At 44.6% G+C, this 14849-nt stretch overlaps 1 protein-coding gene across 2 annotated transcripts in view; it reads left to right on the top strand.

Annotated features, from left to right (window-relative positions):
* Window positions 1-14849, top strand: part of MIPEP (mitochondrial intermediate peptidase) — a 55077-nt gene that overhangs the window by 14699 nt on the left and 25529 nt on the right. For both annotated transcript variants that reach the window (XM_072134305.1, XM_072134306.1), the window contains 6 exons: window positions 7921-8074; window positions 8952-9029; window positions 9342-9546; window positions 11436-11545; window positions 12279-12353; window positions 12791-12910. In XM_072134305.1, coding sequence (XP_071990406.1) covers window positions 7921-8074; window positions 8952-9029; window positions 9342-9546; window positions 11436-11545; window positions 12279-12353; window positions 12791-12910 — 742 coding nt within the window. The remainder of the gene's footprint in view (window positions 1-7920; window positions 8075-8951; window positions 9030-9341; window positions 9547-11435; window positions 11546-12278; window positions 12354-12790; window positions 12911-14849) is intronic.

The following is a 14849-nucleotide window of genomic DNA, read 5'->3' as shown; positions in this document are numbered from 1 at the left end:
TCTCACCCCTCCTCATCCCCCCTCCCCCCCCATGATATAAAACCATCAATGACTGAATTCATATGGTGGCCTTTTAAGTTTGCTCGACCTTTTGTGATTGTCGACTTGTGCGCTCACAGTATCGGGAGGGGCAAATAGATCTGTTTTCCTGGCAGCGGCTGAAAAGAGGGAGCGTTGTGAGAAGCAGATGTCAAACATCTTGTGGTTCTTTCTCCTTTGCCAACCAGAAGCTTATGTAACGGGGCTGGCTGTCATTTTTATGACAATTGGGGAGATCCTTCTATTACTGCTACGGAGACTTGGCCTAACGATTGCGACTTAATCAAAGGCACATGAGCCCCATTAGCTCAGTCTGAGGGAAAACACTTTTGAAGTGAGGCGATGGATGTGAGATTCAGCCCAAATGATCACAGGCAGAGAGCGCTTAACCCTAAAATAGAAGAGAAGTGACCTGAAAATAAGATGAGGCAAAAAGAAGGGATTTTCTGCCTTTTTGTGTATCTCTGTATATATACTGCCTCTGTGGAACATACGTCAAAGAAGGGCGGCACAGTGAGAACGGATTGAGATCCAAAAGTTGGAAGCAGGCTCGAAGGGTCTGATTCAATGACCCCAAAGTTACAGATGAATAAGGCAGGCGGGCAGCACTCCGTGGAAAAGGTTCTTTTATTTCACAAGTGGATACAGCGACGTTTCGGCTGACTCTATGCAGCCATTCTCAAGCATAGTGCATAGTATTACAAGGCGGGCTTAAATCCCCCGCAGGATGTGACATCGTATACAACAACCAATCAGGGTACACAGTGATCGGTAACATGGTTACAAGAATTATATTAGTGCAATTAATAACATATAGTGCTATTCAATACAATGTGACAACATATGAATATTACTAAATAGAGAATGCTGAAAAACAACCACCTCAGAACGACTAATTAGTGGAAACAAAAGCACATGTCAATTGGTTGCATAGCAACTAAGAAAGCTATGCCGCATCATGAAGGCTACAGGGGTGCAGGGCACGGAGATCAAACCCAAACGTTTATAGGATAGCCATACCTATTACGCGTGATGAGGGCACACTGTGTGGCGCCACCGATTGTCGCTAGTAGTCCAGTTATGGGAGACTGCGCTCCCGGACTGTGCGATCCTGGTTTAGCCGTAAACACATCATGTGACACTCGTAATCTCGCGAGAGCTATGCTCATGCGGTTGTGGCCATCTTGAGTGAGGGAAAGTCATCCAAAGTGCCAATACACCGGTGCATGAATCAGCCCCACCACCAACAGTCCAGTAACAAGGAGCGGCAAAACACTGAAAACTACGACCCAGAAGCGATAGGTCCACTACAGAAAGACTTGGTGGTAAATATATCCTCTATTACATTATCCCACACACAAATGGACCTGTTAAGTAGGGGGTTATCTTTTTGCCCCACAGATAAGATAGACTGGCTTAAGCTTGAGGGCGAATTGGCTAGATTCTTTAGATCTGTTAAACTGAAAGTGTGGTTTTCCCAACAACAGTCACCCACTAGACCATTGATATGTGATAATGTACCTGAACTTTGCTTGAAAGAACTGGATTTGTTTAATAAAAGTGATTTTATGCTGTTTATCAATTCATGTGCCATTGAAACCTTTATATCATTGGTGAAACAAGATGTACTTGCATTACATGATAAATGGACACATGATAGCCTGCCTAGGATACATAATAATCTACCTAGAACTGCCAGACTAGCACTTACGGAACTTATCCATACCGACAAGTTGGTTATAAAACCCGCCGACAAAGGCGGAGCCATTGTCGTGATGGATTCGGATAAGTATATACAAGAAATTTTGGGTCAACTTGCAGACAAGGAAGTCTATCACAAGTTATCCGAGAATCCTCTACCTTGGATTCTGAAAAGGCTTAGATTATTGGTTGATGATGCTTTTGCCAATGATGTCATCGACAAAGCCACCCACATATTCCTGATTCCCGAGAAACCAGTTACCCCGGTGCTATATTGTCTCCCAAAGATACATAAGAACTTACACTCCCCCCCGGGTAGACCTATCGTCTCTGGTAGGAATTCAGTGCTATCACCAGCAGCAATATTTGTGGATAAAACTTTGTGCCGACTGGCGGTGTCGGCTAAATCTTTTGTCCGCGATACGTCAGACTTTATCACCAAAATAGGTCATATACGCGTCCCTGCGGACGCCATTTTGGCTTCCTTTGATGTAACAAGCCTGTATACCAGCATAAATCACGAACGGGGCCTATTATGCATTAGGAAAGCGTTAGGCACGACCAACCTCTCTCCTACTAGTCAGGAGTTCGTGTTGGATTTACTGGAGATTATACTTACGTGTAATTATTTTTTATTTGGAGATGACTACTATTTGCAGCTACGTGGGACTGCAATGGGGGCCAATATGGCCCCCTCATACGCCAATGTCTTCATGGCGGATTTGGAGGAGTCGTCGATATACCAGTCACCACTCTACACACACGTTTTGGGGTGGTGGCGGTATATCGACGATATCTTCCTGATTTGGACCGACAGTATGGACAATCTCACAGTTTTCTTTGATGCCCTTAACCAGATGGATCGTGACATTAAGTTTACTATGTCTTACTCAAAATCGACCATCCAATTCCTGGACACTAGTGTCTACATTGACGGAGATAGGCTTAAGACAGACCTTTATGTCAAGCCTACGGACCGCAACAATCTTTTACGCTATGATAGCGTCCACCCCAAAAAGACGATAGATTCCTTACCGTATAGTCAAATGGTGAGAGTTCGTAGGATTGTTGATGACCCCACACAAATGGACAAAAGACTACAAGAGATGTCAGAAAAATTTTTATCCAGGGGTTATCCCACTCGCCTTGTAGCTAGACATAGGGATAAAGCGAAAGGTCTACACAAAGACTCTTTACTTAGACCGACAGTGAAGGAAGGTGACATCAAAAATAGAATTCCATTTGTGTCCACCTATGGCGCACATAGCCAACATGTATCAAAAGTGATCCGTAAACACTGGGCTATCCTCACACATTATCACGATGAGATTGAGGAATTTAAATCACCCCCCGTGTTCTCCTACAAACGCTCCAGAAATTTGAAAGACCATCTGGTGTCGAGTGATATTGGTCCCATGGATAGGAGACCGAATCTTGCAACTACATTAAAACCAGGGTGCTACCCATGTATGAGTTGCGAGAATTGCCAATATATGCTGAAAGGAGATACCTTCAGCAACCCTACTACCAATGTCACATACCGGATTAACCATCACTTAACATGCAGAACCGAGTATGTCATTTATGTGTTGATATGCCCCTGCCCCAAAATTTATGTTGGGGAGACAACCACTGAATGCAGACGGAGGCTGCATAATCATCGGTCATCCATAAAAACGTCTAAAATTGACTTGCCAGTACCCAGACACTTCCTTGAGGTTGGTCATAAACTAAACCAACTCAGATTCTGCATCATAGACCACGTTCCACCACTAAGGAGGGGGGGTGACAGACAGAAAATTCTTAAAAAACGTGAAATTGAGTGGATATATAAATTGAACTCATTACAACCAATGGGTCTTAATGTAGAATTTAACTTGAACACCCTGAATTGAGTCCCCCTCGGTCCAAATACCAAGTCTTTGCGGCTACACATACATTCATGTTAGGAAATAGATATTTTATATCCTTTGGGATTTTGTATATATTATTAACCATTTTTTCATTTCTTCCTTTTAATCTAGATCACAATCTTCACATCACTGAATAACAACCACCACTGTGATTTTTTCAACTTACCCTTGTTGGGCGACATCATCAATATCTTCATTCTACAATTTTAGCCATGTCATTATTATTCCAGTTTTTGCTAATTACCACGATTATGCATAAATGCATGGTGTGAAACAACACAGCGCTAACCATAGGCCTTACAGAAGTGTCCGGACTCCGTGGGGCCCATAGAGCCATACACCCGGGTCTTGGGTAATTTCTGGCCAGAGTTTGGCCCCTCTGGACTTGTTGCCATGGGAGCCCCGCACTGTATCCTGTTGGCCTGGTAACGTGCTGTGCCCGGACACCATGGGGTTACACATTGAATTCTATGCACCGGTGTATTGGCACTTTGGATGACTTTCCCTCACTCAAGATGGCCACAACCGCATGAGCATAGCTCTCGCGAGATTACGAGTGTCACATGATGTGTTTACGGCTAAACCAGGATCGCACAGTCCGGGAGCGCAGTCTCCCATAACTGGACTACTAGCGACAATCGGTGGCGCCACACAGTGTGCCCTCATCACGCGTAATAGGTATGGCTATCCTATAAACGTTTGGGTTTGATCTCCGTGCCCTGCACCCCTGTAGCCTTCATGATGCGGCATAGCTTTCTTAGTTGCTATGCAACCAATTGACATGTGCTTTTGTTTCCACTAATTAGTCGTTCTGAGGTGGTTGTTTTTCAGCATTCTCTATTTAGTAATATTCATATGTTGTCACATTGTATTGAATAGCACTATATGTTATTAATTGCACTAATATAATTCTTGTAACCATGTTACCGATCACTGTGTACCCTGATTGGTTGTTGTATACGATGTCACATCCTGCGGGGGATTTAAGCCCGCCTTGTAATACTATGCACTATGCTTGAGAATGGCTGCATAGAGTCAGCCGAAACGTCGCTGTATCCACTTGTGAAATAAAAGAACCTTTTCCACGGAATTCTACTGCCTCTGTGGAGGTGCACGGCCTGCATATACTACCTCTGTGGAGGTGCACGGCCTGTATATACTGCCTCTGTGGAGGTGCAGGGCCTGTATATACTGCCTCTGTGGAGGTGCAGGGCCTGTATATACTGCCTCTGTGGAGGTGCACAGCCTGTATATACTGCCTCTGTGGAGGTGCACAGCCTGTATATACTGCCTCTGTGGAGGTGCACAGCCTGTATATACTGCCTCTTTGGAGGTGCACCACCTGTATATACTGCCTCTGTGGAGGTGCAGGGCCTGTATATACTGCCTCTGTGGAGGTGCAGGGCCTGTATATACTGCCTCTGTGGAGGTGCAGGGCCTGTATATACTGCCTCTGTGGAGGTGCAGGGCCTGTATATACTGCCTCTGTGGAGGTGCACAGCCTGTATATACTACCTCTATGGAGGTGCACGGCCTGTATATACTACCTCTGTGGAGGTGCACGGCCTGCATATACTACCTCTGTGGAGGTGCACGGCCTGCATATACTGCCTCTGTGGAGGTGCACGGCCTGCATATACTACCTCTGTGGAGGTGCACGGCCTGCATATACTACCTCTGTGGAGGTGCACGGTCTGTATATACTACCTCTGTGGAGGTGCACGGCCTGTATATACTACCTCTGTGGAGGTGCACGGCCTGCATATACTACCTCTGTGGAGGTGCACGGCCTGTATATACTGTCTCTGTGGAGGTGCACGGCCTGCATATACTGCCTCTGTGGAGGTGCACAGCCTGTATATACTGCCTCTGTGGAGGTGCACGGCCTGTATATACTGCCTCTGTGGAGGTGCACGGCCTGTATATACTACCTCTGTGGAGGTGCACGGCCTGTATATACTACCTCTGTGGAGGTGCACGGCCTGTATATACTGCCTCTGGAGGTGCAGGGCCTGTATATACTGCCTCTGTGGAGGTGCACAGCCTGTATATACTGCCTCTGTGGAGGTGTATGGCCTGTATATACTGCCTCTGTGGAGGTGCACCGCCTGTATATACTGCCTCTTTGGAGGTGCACCGGCTGTATATACTGCCTCTTTGGAGGTGTACCGCCTGTATATACTGCTTCTTTGGAGGTGCACATGGCCTGTATATACTGCCTCTGTGGAGGTGCACCGCCTGTATATACTGCTTCTGTGGAGGTGCACATGGCCTGCATATACTGCCTCTGTGGGGGGGCAAGGCCTGTTTTTTCTGCCTCTCTGGAGCAGTACAGTCTGTATACTAGGTGTGCACTGTGTATGTATATACCATATTTTTCCGACTATAAGACTCTTCTTACTATAGGATGCATCCCAGATTTAGGCTTCCAAAAAAGGAAATATATATTTTACACCAATTAAAATATCCCTGTTGATCGTGCTAAAGCACAGCACACACAGCTCTGCTCCATCCATACAGTTACACACACAGCTCTGCTCCATCCATACAGTTACACACACAGCTTTGCTCCATCCATACAGTTACACACACAGCTCTGCTCCATTCATACAGTTACATACACAGCTCTGCTCCATCCATACAGTTACACACACAGCTCTGCTCCATCCATACAGTTATACACACAGCTATGCTCCATCCATACTTTTATACACACACAGCTCTGCTCCATCCATACAGTTACACACACACAGCCCTGCTCCATCCATACTTTTATACACACAACTCTGCATCATCCATACAGTTACACACACAGCTCTGCATCATCCATGCAGTTACACACACAGCTCTGCATCATCCATCCAGTTACACACACAGCTCTGCATCATCCATGCAGTTACACACACAGCTCTGCTCCATCCATACAGTTACACACACAGCTATGCTCCATCCATACTTTTATACACACACAGCTCTGCTCCATCCATACAGTTACACACACAGCCCTGCTCCATCCATACTTTTATACACACAACTCTGCATCATCCATGCAGTTACACACACAGCTCTGCATCATCCATGCAGTTACACACACAGCTCTGCATCATCCATGCAGTTACACACACAGCTCTGCATCATCCATGCAGTTACACACACAGCTCTGCATCATCCATGCAGTTACACACACAGCCTGCATCATCCATGCAGTTACACACGCAGCTCTGCATCACCCATGCAGTTACACACGCAGCTCTGCATCACCCATGCAGTTACACACGCAGCTCTGCATCACCCATGCAGTTACACACGCAGCTCTGCATCACCCATGCAGTTACACACGCAGCTCTGCATCACCCATGCAGTTACACACGCAGCTCTGCATCACCCATGCAGTTACACACGCAGCTCTGCATCACCCATGCAGTTACACACGCAGCTCTGCATCACCCATGCAGTTACACACGCAGCTCTTCATCATCCATACAGTTACACACACAGCTCAGCTTCAGCTATACACAAAGAACCCCACACACACGTACTACCCCCCTTCCCCTATTTCCTTCTTTCCCTTCTTGGCAGTATGTGGTAATGTAAGAAGTAGGACACCCGGGAGAGGGGAGAGCAGTACGCCTCTCCTCTCTGGGAGATCGGGTGCAGCTCTATGTCAGGGCATCACCCGATCACCATTACAGCGGTCAGGAGAGTCTGGCAGTGCTGGATCCTCCTGACCTTCGCTCTATAAGTAGCAGGCGCTTTTTAACAAGATTTTTTCAAGCTAAAAATGTGTCTTTATAGTGTGTGTGTGTCTGTATTTATATATATCTCTATCACCTAGTGAAGGCTGGCTATGTGCTGGGTATAGTAGTTACACTGCCTGTAGATATGACCCTGGTGATGCACGGCCTGTGTATACTGGGTGTATGCTATGCATGTATATACATCTCCCCTATTGAAGGCTGGCTGTATGCCCAGTATAGTATTGGTGCGGTTTGTGCGGGCAGCCTGCAGGGGGCGCTATATCTTTACTACAGGGCGCACATTTGATCATATTACTTCTGCAATGGTAACAAAGTAAAATAAGTTTTCTGTTTTCCTGCAGAATGTTATTTTGTCATCCTTCCATGGCCTCAGCCTGGCGCTGGTTCTCAGTGGGACACAGTTTTGTTTTAGTATTGGCACATAGATGGCGGCATTACTGATGGCTGGCGCTGGCTGCTTCTTCTCACATTCCATTAACTTGCTCTTTCCATTTGTGTGTCTCCCTCAGGTATAACATTGAGCCCAGCCTGTACTCGCCATTCTTCTCCCTTGGTGCCTGCATGGAAGGATTAAATTCACTTTTCAACCAACTTCTTGGCATTTCTCTGTACTCCGAGCAGCCAGAGAAGGGGGAGGTTTGGTCAGAGGACGTCAGGAAACTGGTGAGTCAGGAAACTCAGGAGGAAAATGGTAACCTCCATGTACCCCATCGGCTATTTCGCCTAATGAACCTTGTAGAGGGTGATCCCCCTACTTCCATTTTTGGCATTGACCACGCTCTGGTCACTTGACCCGTGGTGGGAGAAGCATCAGGCTGCATCAGTGAAAAACACTTCAAAGGGAACTTATCACCAGATTTTAACCCATTAAACTACTCACCTCCTCGGGTAGGGTATGATGTATCCTTTCTAGTTTTTCCATTTCTATTTTATATTTCACCTATTTTACATAATAAAAAAACTCCTCCAAAGTCATGTGAAAATGAGCAGAGAAGAGTCATATTTGCCAGAGATGAGTCGGGTTTGGAAATTGCAAGGGAAAGTGCCACTTCAGATGTCCCTTTCTTTAGTTCAAAGCACCCAGTGACATATTAAAGATATAGCATCAGGCTTTACTGGCAGCTTTCATTTCCACTCTTTAACTGAATATATATCTGGTACTGTAGATAAAAGAACTCAGAGCCTGATGTGATCTGTCATCATTAATATGACACCAGCAGTATTTTTCCAGGTACTATAGAGCTGAAGATAGGGGTGTCTGAAGTTACATGCCCCCTGCAACCTCTAAACTTGACTAATATCTGGCAAATATGACTCTTCTCTGCTTATTGTCACATGACTTTGGAGGAAATATTTTATAGGTAAACAGGGAAGCTTTCCTATAAGAGGAAATTCTAGAAAGGACATTTCACTTACCAGGGGGGGGGGGCGCTGGTAGTTTTATGGGGTGAAATCCACATGGTGCTTGGAATACACTTTTAACTTGTCAATTTGAAACATTTTTTTAATTAAGCTTTATTCTGCTTTTTTCCCCCCTTAGGCCGTTGTACATGAAAGTGAAGGACTTTTGGGGTATATTTATTGTGACTTCTTTCATCGGGGAGAAAAGCCTCCGCAGGTAGGTCCGGTGGGATATCTAAATGTTGGTGTGGTCCTGACAGAGGGTTGTCTAGTTAGAAAAGCCATATTCATGTACAGTGGAGGGGAAGCTTCTGATCCGGATTCCTTTTTGAATGGTTACAAATATGTCTTGTGGAATAGGTTTTTATTCACCTGCCCCTTTACATCTCTTCTTCTCTTTTGTACATCTGTAAAATACCAAATATTGCCCCTATCAGCAGAGCCATCGCATGTCCTACTACGTGTTCCCTTTAATCTATACCGTGCAACATCATTTATAACCATGATCTATTCTGTGGATCTACAACAGGATTGTCACTTCACAATTCGAGGCGGGAGGCTGAAAGAAGATGGAGAATATCAGATGCCTGTCGTTGTCCTAATGTTAAACTTTCCTCAGTCTACAAAGAGCTCGCCGACACTTCTGACCCCCGGCATGATGGAGAACCTGTTCCATGAGATGGGACATGCTATGCATTCTATGCTGGGAAGGACACGCTACCAACATGTGACGGGTAAGAGCAGTATCGGTGACTTATAGGCCTTGTTCACAATGTGCAGTGATTGCTGGCCCAATTGACTAGGGATATATATTCACTTTAGACAATAATGTTATGTCCACAGAGCATGCAGGTCTTCTGATAGCTCCATACGATGAATGGGACACTGCTCCCGTGACCCATGCCCCTCTCGCCCCACCAGCGCATCGTCCACGCCACTCACCTGTCCCCGTTCTTGCTCCGGCGGCTGTGTGTGCGCGTCCCTGACTCGCAAAGATTTAAAGGGCCAGCGCACCGCTGATTGGTGGTGGCCATTCCAGGATATAGTTTAAAGCCGGCCTCTCCCAGCATTGCCTGCCGGATCTTCATGCTCTATTCCGCTGAGAAAGCTTGTGTCCATTCCTTTCTCATAATGCCCCTTACTCTGCATAATTCTAGTACATTTTGTCATCTCGCACTATGAATAAGGGCTATTGGGTCACTGATGACATTTGCTCAGTGTCCTCAGTGAGACAGATGTTCTCTCTACAGAATAGCAGCAGGAATATATTACAAGTTTTCATATCATTCCCATCACATTTCAGGAACATTGAGCCTCTACCTATAGGAGTAATGTATCACAGACTTAAAGGTTTTACATAATTTCCTTATCCAGAGTATAGGGTATAGAATATAGATGGATGGTCTGAGAAGCCAGGACCCACTGCTTTCCAGGATCTGTAGACTAGGAGACCACAAGTCTGTTCAATAAGGACTTCTGGGTTTCATAAGTTCCATAGAAGTCAAAGAAGGATGAAGCTCCATCGTACAATGTAGTGACACCTATGGGATAGCTGGATCGGCTTAAAGGCAGAAACCCAGAAGTCCAGCTGGTATGGAGCTGAAAGAAGGACTTATTGTTCCCTGTAGAACCATAGGTCCCAGCACGACTCCGCAGGCGAAAGTGGTAGGTGATAATACAGACTTCCGTTGTTCAGCAATACAAGCTAAAATACCTGGTTTTGCCAATTCTACAATCCGGTCCTAGTCAGATCCAGAAACCAGGTGATGCTGGAGCTCCCCAAAGACTTTAATGAAAGACCATCCAGTTGTTATAGAGGTTCTAATGTGTCTCACTACCCACAGCAACGATTCCCATGCTTTGTAACCTTATGTGCTGTGTGTATTTTTCTATTTTGTTATATTCCTTTATTCAGTACAGTTAAAACATACGGGAAACTCAGTGGCATAACACCAGTGACCCGTTCTGACCAATCCAAACGTATTCATAGTCTCAGACTTGTGGTTCCCTATTCTGCAGATTGTGAGCCATTTGATGCCCAGACCTTGTGTTACGGAGCTTATCCCCTATACGTACCCTATAGCACATCACCACTGATTACCTATCCACAGGTCAATAGAGTATATTACCCCTCTCCCCCATGTCTGATGCCCAGGCTGTGTACATGGGGTCTGCAGAGCCCACCTGTATCACAATGACGATGTAAGCTTTTCATGTTGGGCCCTTTTTGCCCTACCCGCTTCATGTTTGGGAAGGGTGTGAGCATGTGCCTCCCACAGCTGTGCAAATATTATTCGATTTTCAGTTTTCACCAAGTACGAATGAACTTGTGGTGGATGTTGCTTTATTTCCGCTTATTACATTAAGAAGTGTCATATTTTCCACTGCATGTTTTAATTTGCTGTCTTTCCTGCTCCTAATAGGCGACTTCTAAAAAAAATAAGAGTATGTGAGGTGATAAACTAGCGCCTCATACGTGTAGAGACCACCGGGACCAGATCCCCTGCAGTGACGTCTGTCACCACTAGGGATCCGTGCACAGAATAAGTAAAGAGAAAAGCCGTGTGATCCTGTACCTGTTCCTGGTGATAATGTCGGACCCTTCTCTTCTCCCTCCTTCTAGGTACCAGATGTGCTACAGACTTCGCCGAGGTCCCTTCTATTCTTATGGAGTACTTTGCCAGTGATTACCGCGTGGTAAACCAGTTTGCACGACACTACCAGACCGGACAGGTGACGTTTTATATAATTAACTATTATATGTCTGATGCTCTATTTTGGCAGAGGTCACAGGACCACTGTTCTCATGATCAGTAATGTCTAAAACGCAAGACCCCCAGTGAGCTGACACTTTAGGTGCAGCAAGTATAAGCTTTAATTTTATCATGAAATGTCAATTTAAAGGAAATCTCCCATCAAACTCAAGCATGGCTAAACCAGGGGCACTTACTTATAGATCCAGGCAGTGTGACTGTAGTAATCTTATAGTATTTGTCATCCATGGCCTCCTTCTTTCTAAAATCAACTTTTAAAATGATGGTAATGCGTCAAAAGGTCTCTGGGGGGCCTCACTAGAGTCCACTGTGCTTTAGCTTTACAGGCTGTTACGCTGTCTCCCCCTCCCCTGCTCAAGCAGCACTTCCACCTTCCCTCTGCCTGATGTAATTTCCCACACTGGGAGGGAAAAGTGCTCCTGCACAGTGTAACAGCCTGTGAAGATACAGCACAGCGAGGGTCTGTTAACTTCCTTAGAGCCCTTCTGGCTCATTAGCATAATGTAGATTTTTAGATCTGCCTCAATCTGACAGTAAGTGATGCTTGATCGTGTCTTCGTAAGGCAACCCAATAGTTATGTTGTGAATGGCAGCCCGTCTAGGGTTTTATTAACATTGTCAAAACTAATGCCACGAGTATATCTTCTTGAACATTTTGACAATTATTGTCTAAAATGTATTTTCCCTCGTAGGCTTTGTCTAAACCTATGGTGTCTCGTCTTTGTGAATCCAAAAAAGTATGTGCCGCTTCAGATATGCAGCTCCAGGTCAGTGACTTCAGTCCTCAGTTGGTTTTTGCAGCCGATGTGCGGGAGGAGGTTCCCATTTTCCTAAAAAATTACAGTCAAGTGGCCCCTTTTTTTGAGAAGAGCCTTCCCCATTCCTGTTACAGATGTCCAATTTGCTGTGTCATCTTCTTTTTAAAGGGGTTTTCTATGTCCCTCTATGAATATCAGTTTTTGGGGGTCTGACACTCCGGATAAGATGATTCTGTTTACCTTCAAAGCCGAAATCAACAGAGAGGATGGAGCAGGAAGAACATCTTTTTCTCGTAGTAGCTGAGCTACTATGTGTCAGTCTTCAATCCCCTGAAGCTGAAAAAATGCCTTTAAGAGGACCATCTCTCTAAAAGCCACTTATTTGGATGGCTTCCTTGTGTATGTCCTAATTCTTACTCTGTTTTACTCAGTATTTACTATTTCAGGTCTTTTACTCCATGTTGGATCAAATTTACCATGGGAAGCATCCTCTAAAAGGCTCAACCACAGACATTTTGAGAGAAACCCAGGAATCCTTCTATGGCTTGCCTTATATTCATCATACTGTGAGTATACTTTACTTAAAGTGAATCGGTCACCAAAAAAATTAAAGCTAATAGATGATGTCACAGCTTATCTCCTCCCTGTACAATGACCTCTATATAGATAACACTGACCCATCATTACATCACTACTGACAATAGATGATGTCACAGCTTATCTCCTCCTCCTTCTCCCTGTACAATGACCTCTATATAGATAACACTGATCCATCATTACATCACTACTGACAATAGATGATGTCACAGCTTATCTCCTCCTCCTTCTCCCTGTACAATGACCTCTATATAGATAACACTGATCCATCATTACATCACTACTGACAATAGATGATGTCACAGCTTATCTCCTCCCCCTCCCTGTACAGTGACCTCTATATAGATAACACTGACCCATCATTACATCACTACTGACAATAGATGATGTCACAGCTTATCTCCTCCTCCTTCTCCCTGTACAATGACCTCTATATAGATAACACTGACCCATCATTACATCACTACTGACAATAGATGATGTCACAGCTTATCTCCTCCTCCTCCCTGTACAATGACCTCTATATAGATAACACTGATCCATCATTACATCACTACTGACAATAGATGATGTCACAGCTTATCTCCTCCTCCTCCCTGTACAATGACCTCTATATAGCTAACACTGACTCATCATTACATCACTACTGACAATAGATGATGTCACAGCTTATCTCCTCCTCCTCCCTGTACAATGACCTCTATATAGATAACACTGACTCATCATTACATCACTACTGACAATAAATGATGTCACAGCTTATCTCCTCCTCCTCCCTGTACAATGTCCTCTATATAGATAACACTGACCCATCATTACATCACTACTGACAATAGATGATGTCACAGCTTATCTCCTCCTCCTCCCTGTACAATGACATCTATATAGATAACACTGACCCATCATTACATCACTACTGACAATAGATGATGTCACAGCTTATCTCCTCCTCCTTCTCCCTGTACAATGACCTCTATATAGATAACACTGATCCATCATTACATCACTACTGACAATAGATGATGTCACAGCTTATCTCCTCCTCCTTCTCCCTGTACAATGACCTCTATATAGATAACACTGACCCATTATTACATCACTACTGACAATAGATGATGTCACAGCTTATCTCCTCCTCCTTCTCCCTGTACAATGACCTCTATATAGATAACACTGATCCATCATTACATCACTACTGACAATAGATGATGTCACAGCTTATCTCCTCCTCCTCCCTGTACAATGACCTCTATATAGCTAACACTGACTCATCATTACATCACTACTGACAATAGATGATGTCACAGCTTATCTCCTCCTTCTCCCTGTACAATGACCTCTATATAGATAACACTGACTCATCATTACATCACTACTGACAATAAATGATGTCACAGCTTATCTCCTCCTCCTCCCTGTACAATGTCCTCTATATAGATAACACTGACCCATCATTACATCACTACTGACAATAGATGATGTCACAGCTTATCTCCTCCTCCTCCCTGTACAATGACATCTATATAGATAACACTGACCCATCATTACATCACTACTGACAATAAATGATGTCACAGCTTATCTCCTCCTCCTCCCTGTACAATGTCCTCTATATAGATAACACTGACCCATCATTACATCACTACTGACAATAGATGACGTCACAGCTTATCTCCTCCTCCTCCCTGTACAATGACATCTATATAGATAACACTGACCCATCATTACATCACTACTGACAATAAATGATGTCACAGCTTATCTCCTCCTCCTCCCTGTACAATGTCCTCTATATAGATAACACTGACCCATCATTACATCACTACTGACAATAGATGATGTCACAGCTTATCTCCTCCCCCTCCCTGTACAATGACCTCTATATAGATAACACTGACCCATCATTAC

Source organism: Engystomops pustulosus, chromosome 2, assembly GCF_040894005.1.
Source record: "Engystomops pustulosus chromosome 2, aEngPut4.maternal, whole genome shotgun sequence".
Taxonomy (NCBI): Eukaryota; Metazoa; Chordata; class Amphibia; order Anura; family Leptodactylidae; genus Engystomops; species Engystomops pustulosus.
Note: the sequence above shows the minus strand (reverse complement) of the source record. Positions and strands in the feature narration are given on the sequence as shown.